The sequence below is a fragment of the Pelodiscus sinensis genome, chromosome 25 (assembly GCF_052426305.1).
Source record: "Pelodiscus sinensis isolate ZL-2025 chromosome 25, ASM5242630v1, whole genome shotgun sequence".
In the NCBI taxonomy this organism is placed as follows: Eukaryota; Metazoa; Chordata; order Testudines; family Trionychidae; genus Pelodiscus; species Pelodiscus sinensis.
The window spans coordinates 2,168,020-2,188,128 of record NC_143076.1 but is presented as its reverse complement, the minus strand read 5'-3'; the positions used below and the strand labels follow the sequence as shown (position 1 = coordinate 2,188,128).

The 20,109-nt window shown below is 44.1% G+C and overlaps 1 protein-coding gene across 4 annotated transcripts in view; it reads left to right on the top strand.

Annotated features, from left to right (window-relative positions):
• The window catches only part of PRDM10 (PR/SET domain 10), a 105,809-nt gene extending 90,732 nt beyond the window's left edge, over positions 1–15,077 (top strand). For all 4 annotated transcript variants that reach the window (XM_075909729.2, XM_075909728.2, XM_075909727.2 and 1 more), the window contains exons 20-23: positions 504–644; positions 8,132–8,300; positions 9,222–9,334; positions 11,036–15,077. In XM_075909729.2, the coding sequence (XP_075765844.1) occupies positions 504–644; positions 8,132–8,300; positions 9,222–9,334; positions 11,036–11,272 (660 nt within the window). In that variant the 3' untranslated portion in view covers positions 11,273–15,077. The remainder of the gene's footprint in view (positions 1–503; positions 645–8,131; positions 8,301–9,221; positions 9,335–11,035) is intronic.
• Positions 15,078–20,109: the final 5,032 nt, after the last annotated feature.

Here is a 20,109-nt window from a genome sequence, read left to right as displayed (position 1 = left end):
TAGTGTAGGCATGCAGAAGCAATTTAATTACTGTGGTGGCTATACATCAACCTAATGTAGGTCGATTTAATTTCGTAGTATAGGGTTCTCTTCGTCTCTCTGTGCCAGGGATCCCCATCTGTAAAATGTACTTCCCTGCCTCACCTGAGCATTGTGTGAATAGATTGTGAGGCATTCAGATGCTGTGATAATTGGCATCTTTAAATCAGTTAATTTAATAATTGGAGAATTGTCTTTTCACACCACTACATTTCTCATTTACCTTCCATTACAAAGTAATTTTTTAGCCCTGTTTACCAGCTAGTAATATTCCCTGTTGTAATGCAGGGAAATTATAATTTTTCAATTGATGTTTATTATTTAATATGTGTGCTGTGATAATGCGCAGAGGTCCCCATCAGGATCATGGCCCCATTGCTCTAAGCACTATGGCAAACTCGAAGGTGGACACAGTGCCTGCCCCAGAGAGTACACAATTTACAGCTCTGGTTTGATTTTCCCAGGCTACCTCACCTCACCAGTCCCAGCATTCCACGGTGGATGTCGGACAGCTTCATGATCCCCAGACGTACACCCAGCATGCCATCCAGGTGCAGCATATCCAGGTCACAGAGCCAGTTCCAACAACTCAATCATCATCACAGGTATCTCCCACTTTCTGTGCAAAAATCATTCTCTGTGCCAGGATACTCAAGCTGAAGTCTAACATGGCTGGATGCATCCGATGCTCTGTTTGTAGGACTCTCATTGAAATCCTTAAGTGTATGCACATGGAGCAGTGCCAGCATTGGAACACTGAAATTATTTAATAGTTCCATGGCATTCCCATTTATCACAGATGATTCAAGGAAGGGATGTAAAGGCAAGGGTGAACATATGGTTAAAGGGATAAAACACATTAATAGATCTGTGAATACTAGCCATCGTCAAAGGGAGCTCATGGGAAGATGAGCATCATAGAGAGGTATTGTGGCTTCATCATGGAATTAGGAAGTCCTGAGTTCTAATCCTGGTGTGCCAGTAACCAGCAATCTGTGCCTCAGTTTTCCCATCTGTATAATAGGGCTAATGATAATTAGAGGATCTAGTGTACTAATTAGAGGATCTATGTCTATACAATGCATACTTGAAAATATAAAGTGCTTATGTACAATGGTGGTAGGTGTTTTAGAAGTGCAAAGACAACTGTATGAGAGTTATGGATACATAAGAATGGCCGTACTGGGTCAGACCAAAGGTCCATCTAGTCCAGTAGCCTGTCTGCCCACAGTGGCCAGCACCACGTGCCCCAGAGGACACAAGATGGCTTAATCACAAGATTAACAAGAAGACTTTTTGTAAATACATTAGAATCATAGAATAATAGGACTGGAAGGGACCTCGAGAGGTCATCGAGTCCAGCCCCCCACCCTCAAGGCAGGATCAAGCTCCGTCTACACCATCCCTGACAGATGTCTATTTAACCTGTTCTTAAATATCTCCAGAGAGGGAGATTTCACCACCTCCCTTGGCAATTTATTCCAAATTTGACCACCCTGACAGTTAGGAATTTTTTCCTAATGTCCAATCTAAACCTCCCCTGCTGCACTTTAAGCCCATTACTCCTTGTCCTGTCCTCAGAAACCAAGAGGAACAAATTTTCTCCTTCCTCCTTGTGACACCCTTTTAGATATTTGAAAACCGCTATCATGTCCCCCCTTAATCTTCTTTTTTCCAAACTAAACAAGCCCAGTTCATGAAGCCTGGCTTCATAGGTCATGTTCTCTAAACCTTTAATCATTCTTGTCGCTCTTCTCTGTACCCTTTCCAATTTCTCCACATCTTTCTTGAAATGTGGTGCCCAGAACTGGACACAATACTCCAGCTGAGGCCTAACTAGTGCAGAGTAGAGCGGCAGAATGACTTCACGAGTTTTGCTTACAACACACCTGTTGATACAACCTAGAATCATATTTGCTTTTTTTGCAACAGCATCACACTGTTGACTCATATTCAACTTGTGGTCCACTATGACCCCTAGATCCCTTTCCGCCATGCTCCTTCCTAGACAGTCGCTTCCCATCTTGTATGTATGTATGGAACTGATTGTTCCTTCCTAAGTGGAGCACTTTGCATTTCTCTTTATTAAACCTCATCCTGTTTACCTCTGACCATTTCTCTAACTTGCTAAGGTCATTTTGAATTATGTCCCTATCCTCCAAAGAAGTTGCAACCCCACCCAGTTTGGTATCATCTGCAAACTTAATAAGCGTACTCTCTATCCCAATATCTACATCATTGATGAAGATATTGAACAGTACGGGTCCCAAAACTGACCCTTGAGGAACTCCACTTGTTATCCCTTTCCAGCAGGATTTAGAACCGTTAACAACAACTCTCTGACTACGGTTATCCAGCCAATTATGCACCCACCTTATCGTGGCCCTATCTAAGTTATATTTGCCTAGTTTATCAATAAGAATATCATGCGAGACCATATCAAATGCCTTACTAAAGTCTAGGTATATGACATCCACCGCTTCTCCCTTATCCACAAGGCTAGTTATCTTATCAAAGAAAGCTATCAGATTAGTTTGGCATGACTTGTTCTTCACAAACCCATGCTGGCTATTCCCTATCACTTTATTACCTTCCAAGTGTTTGCATATGATTTCCTTAATTACCTGCTCCATTATCTTCCCTGGGACAGACGTTAAACTGACCGGTCTGTAGTTTCCTGGGTTGTTCTTATTCCCCTTTTTATAGATGGGCACAATATTTGCCCTTTTCCAGTCTTCTGGAATCTCCCCTGTCTGCCATGATTTTTCAAAGATCATAGCTAAAGGCTCAGATACCTCCTCTATCAGCTCCTTGAGTATCCTGGGATGCATTTCATCAGGACCTGGTGACTTGCTGACATCTAACTTTCCTAAGTGATTTTTAACTTGTTCTTTGTGTATCCTATCTTCTAAACTTACCCTCTCTCTGCTTGTATTCACTACGTTAGGCACGCCTCCAGACTTCTCGGTGAAGACCGAAACAAAGAAGTCAATGAGCATCTCCGCCATTTCCAAGTTCCCTGTTACTGCTTCTCCCTCCTCACTAAGCAGTGGGCCTACCCTGTCCTTGGTCTTCCTCTTGCTTTTAATGTATTTATAAAAGGTCTTCTTGTTTCCCTTTATGCCTGTAGCTAGTTTGATCTCATTTTGTGCCTTTGCCTTTCTAATCTTGCCCCTGCATTCCCGTGTTGCTTGCCTATATACATCCTTTGTTAGTTGTCCTAGTTTCCATTTTTATATGACTCCTTTTTTTATTTTGAGATCATGCAAGATCTCCTTGTTAAGCCAAGCTGGTCTTTTGCCATATTTTCTATCTTTCCTACACAGCGGAATTGTTTGCTTTTGGGTCCTTAACAACGTCCCTTTGAAATACTTCCAACTCTCCTCAGTTGTTTTTCCCTTCAGTCTTGCTTCCCATGGGACCTTACCTACAAGTTCTCTGAGCTTATCAAAATCTGCCTTCCTGAAATCCATTACCTCAATTGTGCTGGTCTCACTTCTACCTTTCCTTAAGATCATGAACTCTATTATTTCGTGGTCACTGTCCCCTATACTGTCTTCCACTTTCAAGTTCTCAACTAGTTCCTCCCTATTTGTTAAAACCAAATCCAGAACAGCTTCTCCTCTGGTAGCTTTTTCAACCTTCTGAAACAGAAAGTTGTCTCCAATGCAGTCCAGAAACTTATTGGATAGCCTGTGCCTCGCTGTGTTAGTTTCCCAATATATGTCTGGATAGTTGAAGTCCCCCATCACCACCAAATCTTGGGCTTTGGATAGTTTTGTTAATTGTTTAAAAAAGGCCTCATCCACCTCTTCCACCTGGCTAGGTGGCCTGTAGTAGACTCCTAGCATGATATCACCCTCGTTTTTTACCCCTTTTAGCTTAACCGAGAGACTCTCTACACAGCTATCTCCTACGTTCATCTCCACTTCAGTCCAAGTGTGTACATTTTTAATATACAAGGCAACCCCTCCTCCCTTTTTTCCCTGTCTGTCCTTCCTGAGCAAGCCATACCCTTCCATACCAATATTCCAATCATGCGTCCCATCCCACCAGGTTTCTGTAATACCAATGATATCATAGTTGTATTTATTGGTTAGCAATTCCAGTTCTTCCTGCTTATTACCCATACTTCTCGCATTTGTATATAGGCATCTAAGATACTGATTTGATCTTGCCTCCCTGTTGTGCCCTGACCCTCCTTTCTCCTTGCCATTATAGGCTGTAGTCCCCCCCATTTCCAACCCATCTCCCAGTCCCGCACATTCAGCACTTACCTGTGGGCTTTGCTCACCTGCCCCCGACAAACCTAGTTTAAAGCCCTCCTCACAAGGTTAGCCAGTCTGTGTCCAAACAAGGCCTTCCCGCTCCTGGAAAGGTGAACTCCATCTCCGCCAAGCAGTCCTTCCTGGAAGAGCACCCCGTGATCAAGGAAGCCGAATCCCTCCTGGTGACACCATCGTCGCAGCCAGGCATTCACCTCCAGGATGCACCTCTCTCTGCCCGGGCCCCTACCTTTGACAGGAAGGATAGAAGAGAATACCACCTGCGCTCCAAACTCCTTCACCAGTACTCCCAAAGCCCTGTAGTCACACTTGATCCGCTCAGTGTCACACCTGGCAGTATCATTTGTGCCCACGTGGATGAGTAGCATGGGGTAGTAGTCAGAGGGCCGGATAATCCTCGACAATGCCTCCGTAACATCTCGGATACGGGCCCCTGGCAGACAGCATACCTCTCGAGATGAACTGTCAGGGCGACAGATGGGTGCCTCCGTTCCCCTCAGAAGAGAGTCTCCAACCACCACTACCCTACGTTTCCTCCTCGCAGTGGTGGCAGGAGACTGCTCAACCTTGGTGGTGCAAGGCCTGGTCTCCTCCACTGTGGGGGGTGACTCCTTATCTCCTGCTGAAAGTAAAGTGTAACGGTTATGTAACAACACAGTGGGAGGGTTAGGAGCAGGGGTGGAACACTGCCTGCTGCCGGAAGTAACCAGCTGCCAGTGCTCACCCTGCACCACTGTCTCCTCCATAAGTGGCTGGTCAACAGTCCCACATCCTAGGACAGTGACCTCCGTGGACTCCACAGGAATACTGTCCAGGAATTCCTCATGGCCTCGAATGCACCTCAGCCTGGCCACCTCCTCCTGTAGCTCTCCCACCTGCTGCCTGAGAGATTCCAGCAGCAGGCACCTTTCACAATGGTTGTCTCCCCCAGCCTGGAGATCACTCAGTGGGAATTGCAAGCCACAAATACAGCAAGACCACACCAGGACCTGGGTAGAGGCATCCATGCTCAGGTTCTCTGTCTGGATACAGGTACAGGTGGAGGAGACAGGAGAAGTACTGGCACAAGCGCTTCGGGTCTTCATCACCATCAGTCACTCCCTCTGCTCAACTCCCCTGTCTGCAGTCCCCTGTCCGCTTCGCTCCCCTGGTCGCACTGCTCTGGCTTTTTAAAGCCTGCTTGCCTAGGTCAGGCCTGCCCCCTTCTGAGTCACACAGGGGAAGGCTGAGCCTGAGAAGCAAGAAGAAGACCAAGGACAGGGTAGGCCCACTGGTCAGTGAGGAGTGAGAAACAGTAACAGGAAACTTGGAAATGGCAGAGATGCTTAATGACTTCTTTGTTTTGGTCTTCACCGAGAAGTCTGAAGGAATGTCTAACACAGTGAATGCTAGTAGGAAGGGGTAGGTTTAGAAGATAAAATAAAAAAAGAACAAGTTAAAAATCACCTGGAAAAGTTAGATGTCTGCAAGTCACCAGGGCCTGATGAAATGCATCCTAGAATACTCAAGGAGCTGATAGAGGAAGTATCTGAGCCTCTAGCTATCATGTTTGGAAAATCATGGGAGACAGGAGAGATTCCAGAAGTTGGAAAAGGGCAAATATAGTGCCCATCTATAAAAAGGGAAATAAGAACGACCCAGGAAATTACAGACCAGTTAGTTTAACTTCTGTGCCAGGAAAGATAATGGAGCAAGTAATTAAGGAAATCATCTGTAAACACTTCGAAGGTGGCAAGGTGATAGGGAACAGCCAGCATGGATTTGTAAAGAACGAATCGTGTCAAACCAATCTGATAGCTTTCTTTGATAGGATAACGAGTCTTGTGGATAAGGGAGAAGCGGCGGACATGGTATACCTAGACTTTAGTAAGGTGTTTGATATAGTCTCGCATGATATTCTTATCAATAAACTAGGCAAATACAACTTAGATGGGGCTACTATAAGGTGGATGCATAACTGGCTGGATAACCGTACTCAGAGAGTATTTATTAATGGTTCACAATCCTGCTGGGAAGGTATAACAAGTGGGGTTCCGCAGGGGTCTATTTTAGGACCGGCTCTGTTCAATACCTTCATCAACGATTTAGATATTGGCATAGAAAGTACGCTTATTAAGTTTGCAGATGATATGAAGCTGGGAGGGGTTGCGACTGCTCTGGAGGATAGGGTCATAATTCAAAATGATCTGGACAAATTGGAGAAATGGTCTGAGGTAAACAGGATGAAGTTGAATAAAGGCAAATGCAAAGTGCTCCATTTAGGAAGGAACAATCAGTTTCACACATACAGAATGGGAAGCGACTGTCTAGGAAGGAGTATGGCAGAAAGGGATCTAGGGGTTATAGTGGACCACAAGCTGAATATGAGTCAGCAGTGTGATGCTGTTGCAGAAAAAGCAAACGTGATTCTGGGCTGCTTTAACAGGATTAACAGGTGTGTTGTGAGCAAGACACGAGAAGTCATTCTTCCGCTGTGGACACAGTTGGAGTATTGTGTCCAATTCTGGACGCCACATTTCAAGAAAGATGTGGAGAAATTGGAGAGGGTCCAGAGAAGAGCAACAAGAATGATTAAAGGTCTAGAGAACATGACCTGTGAGGGAAGGCTGAAGGAATTGGGTTTGTTTAGTTTAAAAAAGAGAAGATTGAGGGGGGACATGAGAGCCGTTTTCAGGTATCTAAAAGGGTGTCATAAGGAGGAGGGAGAAAACTTGTTCATCTTGGCCTCTGAGGATAGAACAAGACGCAATGGGCTTAAACTGCAGCAAGGGAGTTTTAGGTTGGACATTAGGAAAAAGTTCTTCACTGTCAGGGTAGGTGAACACTGGAATAAATTGCCCAGGGAAGTTGTGGAATCTCTATCTCTGGAGATATTTAAGAGTAGGTTCGATAAATGTCTATCAGGGATGGTCTAGGCAGTATTTGGTCCTGCCATGAAGGCAGGGGACTGGACTCGATGACCTCTCGAGGTCCCTTCCAGTCCTCGTATTCTATGATTCTTTGATTCTGTTACACACTGAAATGATCTAAAGAAGAATTAAAGACCTTTTCTTAAGCATCAGAAAGTTCAAAATTCAACTCTTCTTGTCCAAGAGCATGTTAAGTTTGCATTAACAGTCTTTTCTAATTGGTTAAGAACTTGTACTGTTTCTGGTTTTGATCCCTGCTTCCTGCCTCAAACCTGCTATGTGACTCTGGGCAAATCACATCTCTGTACCTCCATTCACCTGTCTCTGAACTAGGTCTAATAATACTGACTGGCCACACAGAGAGGTGGTAAAGCTTCATCTGGTAAAGAGTCTTGAGTGCCTCGATTGGAAGGTGCTATATAGAAGGTCAGTGCACTGGAGCAGTGAGCCAGTAGGACTTCATTGTTAACATGCCAATTAGAGTTACCCATAGAACAGGCGCAACAAGGGCGGCGGCAGCTCCAGTTCTCTTACACTGTCCTGCCACTCTGGATCTGGTATGAGACAGACCTAGAGAAGAGAAAGGAATTCAGGCTCCACGGTCATTCATTCAGAGCTTGGCTTCTTCTGAGACTGCTGGTTGTGGGAGTGGTTGTGATACAGACATGTTTTCAACTAGGAATGGCTCTGGGAATTCAGATTCTATACCACAAGCTACCAGACAGCTGCATGTGTACAATAACTATTGACCACCTTGACTGAGGTTTGCACTACTGGCTAGAAAATAGTGTGTTGTTATCCTAGTACTAAGAGGAATGTTCCTCCAGCAGTACAAATGCTCTTACTTACCATGCTGGCAGATAAATAATTGTGTCCGTTTTCATCCTGGTGTTCTAGGTGAGCACCCAGCCGTTGAGTCCCTCATCACAGCAGTCTCAACAAGAACTCAGCCCTTCCCAAATGCAAACAACCACACCAGCACCCAGCCAAACCCTCCAGCAACAGCAAGGGTCCTCAGTCCAACACACATATCTGCCCAGCACATGGAATTCATTTCGTAGTTACCGTAAGTATCAGAAATGTGAGATGGTCAGAAAGCCAATTAACCGTTCTTGGGAGCGGATTCAAATCATTTAGCCCCTTTTCCTCCATTTCCCCAGCTGTACAATGCAAACAGTATTGCCTCCCTACTTCACAGAGAGTGGTGAAGATTCATTTGAAGAGGAACTGGGCCATATAAAGGCAAACTATTATTATTGAGCTTTTCCCTTTCCAGATTGGAATCACACCCTTGTGTTTTAAGAGGTCTGTTCTAGCAAGCTAGCTTCTTTTTCCCAGGGAGAGTGCATTTGGCAAGAAGAATTCTGTCTTTAAGAATGGATTATTTACATTCAGAGGAAAGCCCTAATACACATTCTGAAAAAGTTCATTCCGCGGAATTTGCATATCTTCTTTCGACCGTTCCCTGTAGTCTAGATGAGCCCCAAGAATCCTGGAGCAACAATACTTTAGTAATACTTTCATATATGGCAACAACCGGATACGATGACTACACACTAATGGCCAGATCCTGAGAAGATATCAGTTGGTATCGCTCCATTGAAGTCAGTAGGGCTATGCTGATTTTCACCACCTGAGGATCTGGCCTTAAGTGTCTGATTCTTCTTTCCAGGGGACATCAAACTTTGCCCAGATGTAGGCTGTAATTCACCAGAAGCCCAGCACTTAAATTGTATGAACTGGTGTCAGTTGAGTCCACCCTAATCATACATTCAATAAAAACTGTGTGCCTGCATGTAACTTCCATCTTGATTTAAGCAGCCACACAGCATTGCATGCTGGAACTTCTATTCTTTGTCAGTCATCCTTCCCTCCGCTTTAGAACAAGAACAGTCACCAGTTTCTTTTGACCCTAAGGCCACCCTTATGATAGTCTTCTATACTAACCTCAGAATGTAGTTAACTATTTCTCGGTCCTCTCTTCTAGCGTCTGAAATTCAGATGATGGCCATCCCACAGGGTCAGTATGTGATTGCAGAGACCGCTGTAGGTACCCCTGTCACAACCGTGAACACGGGGCAAGTGAAAGCAGTCACCCAGGTAAGCGGAAGGATAGCAGTCTTTGTACTGGGAGGATGAATTAGACATAAACTTTCAACTTAAACACATTAAAGGAACACCAAAAGAAATGTAAGGGGTACACAAATTAGGAAGTATGGGGGTGTCATACTGGGGTACTTGTAAAGGTGTTTTCCGAAATTAGGCACTAACAGGCCTCAAAACTGGTAAAAACTGAGAGCGAGCGAGCGAGCGAGAGAATTCTGTGATCTAAAAGATAACAAACCTTCTGCAACACTCATATCCAGTACTATATGGGGCAATATCCATAGGTAGGCTGGCAACCCAGAATTTGTTACATAACATGCTGGGGGGGCTCAAGAGGTCCAACGCTGAGGAGCAATGTGACATGATCTATTTGATCGTGGAGACAAGAAATGATCTCTTTGTTGGGATGGAGTCAGTAATCTACTTCAAGGGAAAACGTAGTTAATTGTTTATATAGTTTCACAATCCCTGAGGTGGGCTACAAACCCAGAGAGAGGCAAACCCTGGCCTAAGGAGAAAGGGGCAGCTCACCCCTCACACATGGGTAAAAACAAAGCCATGTACCAAAGCATTTACAGTCTGATGCCACCATGTGGTAGATGTTTACTCTTACGCATGGTTTTATGAAATGGGTTTTACCCATGAAAGCTCATGACTTGTTAGTCTCTAAGGGCATGTCTACACTTTCACCCTAGTTCGAACTAGGGTGGCTAATGTAGGCATTCGAAGTTGCAAATGAAGCCTGCGGCTACACACGGCACGGAGTAGGTAGTTCGAATTAGGCTCTCTAATTCGAACTACCAGTACACCTCGTCCCACGAGGAGAGCCTAATTTGAACTACCTACTCCGTGCCGCGTGTAGCTGCGGGCACAGAGTCGGCACTAACATGGATTTTAAAATGGCGGCGCCTGGCAAGATGCAAATGAAGCCCGGGATATTTAAATCCCGGGCTTCATTTGCAGCTTCGAATGCCTACATTAGCCATCCTAGTTCAAAGTAGGGTGGCAGTGTAGACATACCCTAAGGTGCTTCCAACCTGCTCATTGTTTTTACAGTTACAATCTAATATGGCTGCCGCTCTGAGATTTTTTTTATCTGAGCAAGTAGCTCCATTTAGTTTGTCAAAATGAGTCCAATAAAACTATTCTCTTGCATAAATTACTGCAAGAGCAGGACCCAGATTCGTAGTATTTATTAATTATAATACTTCAGACATAGGAAGTATTTAGACAGAGGAATGAATTTTCAAAACAGTTTTAGAAACTTCTATCATCGTTAAACTCTTTGTGTAACATAATGGTGTGAATGGTCTCAGTGGAAGCTGCCGTGATTCTCATACTCCCTCGCAGGAGATCCAACATACTGATATACAATACAGAAAATGAAGCTTCTGTTTGGAATGCATGGCAAAATAGGAGCGTTTCAGACTGATGGAAGAATAAATTAGTTATTTTAATTTTTTGCATCAGTGATTAATTATATGGTTGGGTTTAGCCTATGTTAAATTAGTCGTTTTTAGTGTAGTCAAATGTGCCTTACAATTTTGAATGTTAATGTTCTTGCTGTAAACGTTTAATTCATATAGAAAATATTTCCTAGTGCTAAAACAGAAAAATTATAGTAAAGTAAGTGAAAGACGACTATTCAGCTGCTCTGAAACATCAGTGTAACCAGTGCTTTTATTATCTATGCAGACTCATTATGTGATATCTGAAGGTCAACCTGATCTTGATGTAAAACAGAACTCTTCACTCTCCAGTGGAGTCCAGGTGGGTGTGTCTCAGCCATCAGCACACTCTGAACCCTTGGAATCACAAACAACCAATCAACAGCAAACCACACAGTATATCATCACTACAACCACCAATGGGAATGGGGGCAGTGAAGTGCACATCACTAAACCGAGAACTTTCTCTGATGAGCATGAATGAAGAAATCCCGTTGTGTCATCTGACTTCAATGACAACCTCTCTCCCAAAACATCTGGGTCTCCTGGAGCTCGTTATGCTTTAAAGTGTTCAATTCACTTAACTTCAGCTAAAATCTTGGAGCTCTTGCTGATGCATTATAAGGGTGTTTAGATCACAGCAGAGCCTAAAAACACCCTCAAAATCCTTTGGGGATGCTGCCATCTTAAGCAAATCTTTAAGGAAAAGGAAAAAATAAGTGGAAACTGTGCTTGCCAGAACTTTACTTTTCAGCATATCTGATGACTTTATATTTCCTTTGTGGAAGTTTAACGGTATGCAACACTTATTGTAAAGGTGGGGGAAATACTTGCCAAATAGCTAAGGGGAGATTATGCCCCAGGTACATTTCTACCATCTACAGTTAAACAAAAAGACATTATATAAACTGTCTGTGGTATTCGCTGTATGTCAGCACTGCCCCGTGTGTCTTTATTTTTAAATGGCCTCAAAGAAAAGGAATACATTGGCTAGGTAAAGAGCAGATCGCCTGGAAAGAAGGAGCAGCAGTAAACTGGTGACTCGGGGAAGGGGGAAGGCGTGTGTGTGTGTGTGTGTGTGTGTGTGTGTGTGTGTGTGTGTGTGTGAGAGAGAGAGAGAGAGAGAGAGAGATTTAACAATGAAGCTGTGAAGCTGTGCAGAAGCAGTCAATTAAATTATTATTTTAGCAACCTTTCAGAACTGTTTACATGCTGTCTGTGGTGCCCTCCCAAGAAGTTCTGGGGAGAAAGAAAGGTGTAGTATTGAAACCTCAGTGTTTGGAATTGAAATAATAATAGCCCATGATGGTAACATTGAGCCTATACTGAATTTGTTTCCCCAGCACTCACGGGGAACTCTTCCTTTGTAAACCAATAAAAGACTCAGTAATATTTAAACCTGCCTACCAGCTTTGTGCTGTGACCTCCCCACCCCCCATGATGGTTATAAGAAGAGAACAGAGGATAGGATAAACAAACTGAATTTTTAAACGTTTCTTTGGTAGTTTTTTTAAGTAAGAAGGCACTCAGAACTCTGTGCCTTACAATTGCTATTTGAGACTCACTTTAACCTACAGTGTCAGAAGAGAATCTTTCTAACCTGCTCCTCATGTACATTCTTTTTACAGATGTGCTATTCTTACCTCTAGGGCTGCCTCAAAATTTCTTTAATTTCTTTTCCCCATGAAGGTTGAATGGAAAATTGGTTGCTCTGATTTTTCCATTTACCTTGTTAATAACATGCTGTAACTCCTGTGGACTGTTTCATAAAATGACCAGTCTTGGACTCAGGAAACATAAAAAAGAACACTAGTGGATCGCTCTTCTAGGACAATGAAAGCCATCTCAAAGGATCTCCTGATCTGACAGACTTGGTCTTTTATAGAGCTTGTGTTATGGTTTGGGACCAGGAGAAAGGGAAGTTGTGTCTTCAAAGCAGTTTATTTTTCTTACATGGCTCCCTGGTAAGGGATCTGTTTGTTTGTATGTTTATTTTAAAGCAAGGTGAAGGGCATCAATTTTAATCTGGTATTTAGGAGAATATGACTACCATTCCACTGACTGTTAATGGGAGATACTGTACTAAATATGCCTACATTTCTACTGACTACTTGAAAAGCTACCCCAGAGTGTCAGAGTCTAATAGGATCAGTTGTTAAATTTGGGGCTTAATGGCCTTTTCTGACACAATAATTAACAGATGAAATCTATATTTGAACCACTTTTAGAGTACTACTGCACTGAAGAGCCCTTGCTTACACAAGATCCTCACTGATCACTGCTTATGAGTGAGAACTACAGGTGTGTGATTATGTCTAGACCGCAGAGCTTTCTGGGATATCAGAGGTAACCCGGAAAAGCTCTGCTGCATCCAAGGAACACATCCACTTTTTTGGAATAGTTTCTGAAAAAGCAGGTATGTTCTTTTGGCATCCCTGTATTCCTCTCGGTGAGAGAAAGAAGGGATGTTCCAAAAGAGGAGGGCTTTTTCGAAATTTGGCCCCATGTGGACAAGCCAAATTTTGGAAAAGCCTCTTTCGGAAAAAGATACGCAAATTGTGGTTTGCAATTTGTGTACCGTTTTCTGACTTTTCTATGCAGTCTAGACATAGCCTGTGTAGGAGTTGCAGTGCCAAGTACGATGATGCCAAGCCTTAAACTGAAGTTACAGTTTAAAACCATAATTGGAAAACTCTTTGCTGACCAAGTCTCATGACATATGTTACTATGGTAAATAATGTATCTGTTCTTATGGAGTAGAAACAATGACTGTGCATGATGAGATAAACCCTTTCAAAATACTAGCCTTCTCAGCACTGCTTTAGGGTAGTCTTGAAATGATTGGCCAAAATATAGACTGCATTTGTACCTAGAACCTTGCTTTGACTGTTCCAAAATGCTTTGGGCATTAACTTGTTTAAAGGCTTGGATCCTACTCCAAAGCCCATTAACGTGAATGAGAATCTTTCAGTTGATTTCATTGATCAGACTCTTTGCAGAGGTGCTGAGCAATGGTCATTCCTATTGATTTCTACTGGAGTTGTGAATGCTAAACACTTTTGAAAATCAGGCCCTTGGTGTGTTGTTTGTGTAGGAGAAAAGAAGAAAGCTCTCTGTCCTGACTTTGCCTCTTTGCTTCTTGTTCAACAAAAGGGGCTTTTCTCAGATTGCCAGATGATCTGCTAACTAAAAATGAAGATATATATTTTCCTATACACTGTCTTACACATTTAAAGTCAGATATGTGGTTTTACAGATAATGAGAAGTAGGGGGAGATTGAAAATGTCACATGGTAAATAGTTATTGTTTACAGGCATTTTTTCAAGTCTTTTAAGGTCCACTTTTCTGATCTGAAGAATAAGCCTTTAAAGCACTGCAAATGTAGACTTTAAAAAGTAATGTTTTCTTGAGCTCTGTTTAGAAAACATCATTAAATGGGGCATTTGTTCTGGTACCTGCTATTTCAAGTTGAAAATTAGCCAGTAGTTATGGAATGCCTTGAAAATGGCCTTTTTGAATTTGTATCCAGTTTATCAAGGATTTTGTCCTGTGTCTCACAGAGGCACCATGTACAAAACAACAGCCAGAAACTGAAGTGGTGGTTCACTTTTGTGTCCCAAATGAATGGATGGATAAGAATACAATATTTACAAAGAGAACATAATCTTCTCTGGGAATTAAGCATCATGCATATTCATTCCAAGGTAATGAATTGAATTATAATGATTAAATAGATTTGGGGAAAGAGCAAAAATTTGGTAGCCAAAAATAGTCCTACAGTGCAGGGCCCCTTTTAAAAATGAAAATCCATTTCCATGGCTGTGTGCAGATCTGCAGTGCAGAACACATGAATTTCTTTTCTTTTGCTGGATCCAGCCCAAACCTCTGTCTCCTAAATAATGTCCCATTAGAGCTTAATTCTGGAGTACCCTTGATTGGTTACTGAAAACTAAAGTCTGCCGTAAGAAGTGCATGCTGGGTGCTCCCTTAGGCTTCCATTGGGGCCCCCAGCTCATGCATCTGGGCATAGAAGTTGACCCTGATTCCATATGCTCCAAAATAATCTTACTTGCTTCTTTCCAAGAACTATTAAGACACCTGGGACTAAATCTGGATGTTTTGTGAGACACTGAAGCTGACACACTAGTTGCATCATTCTGACCCTGTTCTGTTATTTAAATGTGTATGTTTATTGTACATTCAGTGACTGTTATAGTGTTAATAGTCTTGTGCTACCTAGCAGATGTAAAAAAAGGTAATAAATTTTTCTTCTTTTTTAAATACTGAATATGATTTGTGCATTCACAATCATTGCAGCTGCTGTTGTCAAATATTATTCCGCTAATACCTATAAGTTACTTGTCTGATGTTTTCAAGACCTAACTTCTACTTTTTGCATTCAAGACGCTGCGTGATCCTGCCCCTCCATACTTCTGCCCTTGCAGCTTTTTGTATCACTCTCCACTTGTTGTATACGGATGGCTCGTAATTCTGCAATAAACACCTCCTCATCTCCCATGCACTTCCCCTGGATGGAATGTCCATTCTAAACTCAAATCCACAAGACCCAACTTGATGGTAGCAGGCAGAGCCGGCCTTTGGGCTGGGTGATCTGGGCCCAGGGAGCTCTGCAAAGAGCTCGGACCCCACCTCTCCCCTTTGGTTCCCTTTTTTGACGGCAGGCTGGCTTTTCTCTTTCCCCTCCCCTCTGGCCAGCAGAGGGCTCAGTTCTACCCAGTACCTCCCTCCGGGGGAGCCTAGACCTGTGACCACTTCCTTCTCTGCCAGAAACAAAAGTTTGCAGCATGAGAGTGAACAGGTGGGGGCTGGGCAAGGCTGGAGAGAGGGGGAGCCGAGCTTAGGGAGTAGAGCCAGGCACCCGGACTTCAGGGAACAGTGTATGCGTGGCGGGTAGGGGAACCAGGCTGGGGATGGCTGCCACAGAAGTAAGGCTGGGAAGGGAAAGGAGGAGGGGCATTGTGTGGCTCAGTGAGCTAGAAGTGAATGGGTCAGGAGCAGTCTGATGCCTCTAGGGATAGCAGCTGTTCCAACCTGCTCTTCGCACTACACCTGTCCCTCTCCCCTCTTCTGTCCACATGCCTTGCCCCTCCTGCGCCCTGCCCACAACTTCTTGCAGTCGCTCTAATCTCCTTTTCACTCTGTCTCCCTCTGCTCTGAAATTTAAGCCCAGACACAAAGGATCCCCTTTTCAACCTTTCCCCAGCAGGAATTTTTTTCCTCGGTGGGGTTTTTTTTGGGGGGGGAGGGGAGGTATTTGGTATTTTTGGTTAAACCATCTGGCAACAGGAATCACCAGCATATGTGGGCTAGGGGGAGGGAGACACACACACAGCCTGGCTTCAGAGGAGGGGAAGTTAAAAGAAAATAAAAGGTGACTGCTCCTGCCCATGATTAACAATATGCCTGTGTCGACAAGAAATTGACACTAAGGCTACATCTACACTATGAATTTTCTCAGCAAAAAATATGCTAATGAGGGAATCATTTGCATGAGTCATGATCTCATTTGCATATTTTCTGCCGATCCATTTTTGTGCTCGTGTTTTTGCATAAAAACAAGCAGTGTGGACGTTTTCTTTTTGCGCAAAAAACTCTTTTTCCCCAAGACTGGCATACCTCCTTTTTGGGGGTTTTGAGCAAAAAGAAAATGTCCACACTGCTTGTTTTTGCGCAAAAACCCCAGCACAAAAAGAAACAAATTAGCATAAATATGCTAATGAGAGTCGTGACTTATGCTAATGAGTCCCTCATTAGCATATTTCCTGAAAAAAACTGGCAGTGAAGATGAAGCATAAAACAATGGGGGGAGGCACAATACTGGGAGCAGTAATTGAGATTTACAAATGCTTGGTAGAGATCTTGAAGTTTCTGGTCTCTGTCAGTGGGATTAGAGCAGATGCGGTTGTACCCAAGGGCTTGACTATAGACGATGGATCGTATGGTGTCCTGGAAAAGCTGGAGGCATGTAAGTACCAAAGCACTTGGCAGCAGACACTATAAGTAAGGCTACAAATCTGTCATAGATTCTGTGATTTGGAGACATCTGTGATTTCTTCAAAATTCCAAGAATTCAGTGCTGGTTGATAGGGCTTAGGTGTCAATAAATCCATGATTTATTGCTTATTATCTAAGTCTTGTCTGCAAGTTTTAGGACAGGGACTATCTGGATTTTTTAAATTTTAAAACTCCTCAAAATTAAAAACCTCCTACAACTCCATCCTATACACATGATTAGCCTGTGCTTCACTTGTGTATGTACGGGTGGTTGCCTAGCTGACCTAACCACTTTATGCCATCCACTCCGCTAGGGGACGGTATTGTTACCAGATTTGCCCAATACTCTGGGGTATGCTCATTTATCAGGGTTATCCTTATGGGACTGGGGGAAGGTTAACAATTCTATCCATGTGCTGTTGGTGCTTACTTGGGCTCTCATATGGAGCTGAATTCTCCCTGCTGACAATTCCCCCTCCCACTGGAGCTCTCCTGCAGGAACTAGGTTCCTCAGGATGGGGTTCTTACCACCTTGGCAACACACACACACTCACACCCACTAATCAGAGCACATCTGAGAGGACTGGGTACTCAGCACTCACAAGCTGACCCCCTCGTATGTCCCTGGACTCAGCTGGCTGGGTTTCACAGCAATGCCACACTGCACCCTCATGTGCCTTTGGACTCCGTGGGCTGGATTAAACAGCACTTTAAGCTGCCATCCTCATAAGCCCCCAGGTTCAGCACCACCTATCCCCACTTTCACACCACAGTCATTCACTGGTAAACCACACGATGAGCAAACCCCACAGGATTTTGGGCACTACAGGGATCTTTTGCTTGGGTACAAGAAGTGTTGTTACAGAGCGAATAGGGAAGCCAAAACAACACCCCTTAAGGAAGAGTGAGCAAAAGAGAAAGAAAGAGAGAGAAGCAACCAGCTTAACAATGAAAGTGATTTATTTCTGAGTAGTGAATAGATATAAAAAAGTTACAATATTAAATTTAACAATTACAATATTAAATCTAAATTGAAACTGATTACAAATGTTAGGTAACCATATAACAGTTTACATAGGGCAGGGTCAGGAAGTTATGCTTAGAGAGAGAGTTGATGGGAGGGAGAGAGAGAGAGAGAGAGACCTCACTACTCCATGGAGCTTGCACTGATCGGGGTTCCCAGGTGATGATGGTAACCGGGGGTCCAGAGGGCAGGAGACGAGCAGAACAGAGCCCCCAGCAGGATCAGACAGGAGATGAAGAAGTCTCAATGGAACTGATGCAGTTTAAGTCCAGGTATCAGAACAGATTTTCTTGGGGCAAGGACAGGAGTTTTTATAGGGATAGTTCAAAGAGAAAGAGGAGAGACAATAGAGACTGATCACCCCTGGTTATGGGTGATGTTCCTTGAAGGAGCTCACAATGCAACTAGGCAGATTCAGTATTTTAGGTGTCAATAGGATCGTTACTAGAATTGGTCTGATAATGACTAATCTGGGTGTGAGCAGGCCTAGGTTCATTAGCTTCTGGAGCAGGGATTTCCCATCAGGCAGTGCTTCTCTGCTTTCGGTGTCCCATAATTCACTGCGGTTCCTGCCTTGGAAGAGCTGCTCTCCATTCTGTATGCTAATGAGATGTCCCTCTGTTCCATCTTTAATGCAAATGAGGCTGGGGTGTTTCCTTAATTGTATCACCCTTGTCTGAAGCAGTTTAGGTGGGTCTCCCCCGGCCTTTTCATTGCTTTGTCTGATTCCAGCAAAGGCTTGGGGGGGGGATGGTTTTCCATGAATGTCACTCCCTGGCTCCCAAAAGCACAGGGCTGGTAGGTAACAGTGCCTTTTTTGTTACCAATCATGGTTTCAGTCCTAGCCTGCTGGTTCTATGAAAGACTTGCAACGCTGGAGGGTTTCTTCATTGCAACCAGACAGACGGAAGTGAAGGGAGCGCTGGCACGAAATCACTGCAGGCAGCGAGAGGAGACGGTGTGCACTGCCGTGAACGTCTGTCCTACATGGCAGGTGCTCGTAGGAGAAGCCAGCATTTTGGAAACTCAGCATGTGGGAAGCAGCAGGAATGGCTTGCAAATGCACCTCTCTCTTCCGCCATGTAACACCCCTCCCCCTGCCTTTGAGCCTGTGCACAGCCCCTGAGGCATCCTGCTCTCCCTGTCATGCCTACCACAGGGATGCCAGGGAGATGCAGCAAGATCACCTACCTTTTTCACTCTGTGGGCCCTGAAGAGCCCCATCCCATCTGAACTTGGGATGACTTCAGGGCAAACCTGTCGGGCACGTACATGCCCAGCATTTTGCACTGATGCGGGCTGCTGCCTACTCCAGAGGAGAAGAATTCATGGGGGCTTTCATTGCAAAGGGCAGGAAATGGGAGAGGAGACTGCGAGGAGTCCCCCCAAGGATAGGGTTGCCAGCTGGTTTCAACAAAAATACCGGACACACTTGACATTCCATCACAATCTACATTACATCTTATTTAGAAAATACCAGACATTTCTATTTTCTCATTTCCATTTTCTCAATTTGTTTCCCCAACAGAAAGCTCAAATACTGGACTGTCCAGTTCAAAACCAGATAGGTGGCAACCCTATCCAAGGTGAGGGGAGGAGTCAGGCAGCTGCAGTCTTCCAGCAGCCACTGGGCAGAGCATGCAGAAGCTGGATGGAAAAGGCTGGGCTCCCATTGGCTGAAAGTTTGGCTGCAGAGAGATAGGCGGGTCTTTAGGGCAGTGGCATGGCGGGTGGGGGGAGTGGCAGCTGGCATAGGGAACTTTTTTTTTCAGCTACTGCAAATTAAACATATCTAAATTTGTTTGAAAAAGAAAGAGCAAGGAAACCCCAGACATTATTAAATATTTAAAAAATCTGGCTGGCCAGAGATTTAAGGACTGAAAAGGAGGACATGTCTGGGAAAAACTGGATGTATGGTAACCCTAGAGCCTCCCCACATCTATATGCCCCCACTTATTTCAACTAGGGGGAGTGAGGCTTTTTTTTCCCCCGCCTCCCCTCTGCCCTCCCCCTCCCCTTGATGGAGTTTGTGCTGTGATTGGCAGGTGGAAACTGTTGGCTTCTAATTAAAGTTTGAATTCTAGAAGCCTCTGCTGATTGGCTGAGCCTTGGTAAGGGGAGGGGCTTTATAAGGCAGTGGACAAGCGACCAAGGAGCTTGCGAACAGGTGAGTGCTAACAGGGAGTTATGAGAGGGAGTTGGGAAGGGCGGGAGGTTCTCTTGCCTTTCTTTTTAAATCCCTTTTCCAGGACAGCAGCGATGGTTGGTGATGGGTCTGCTG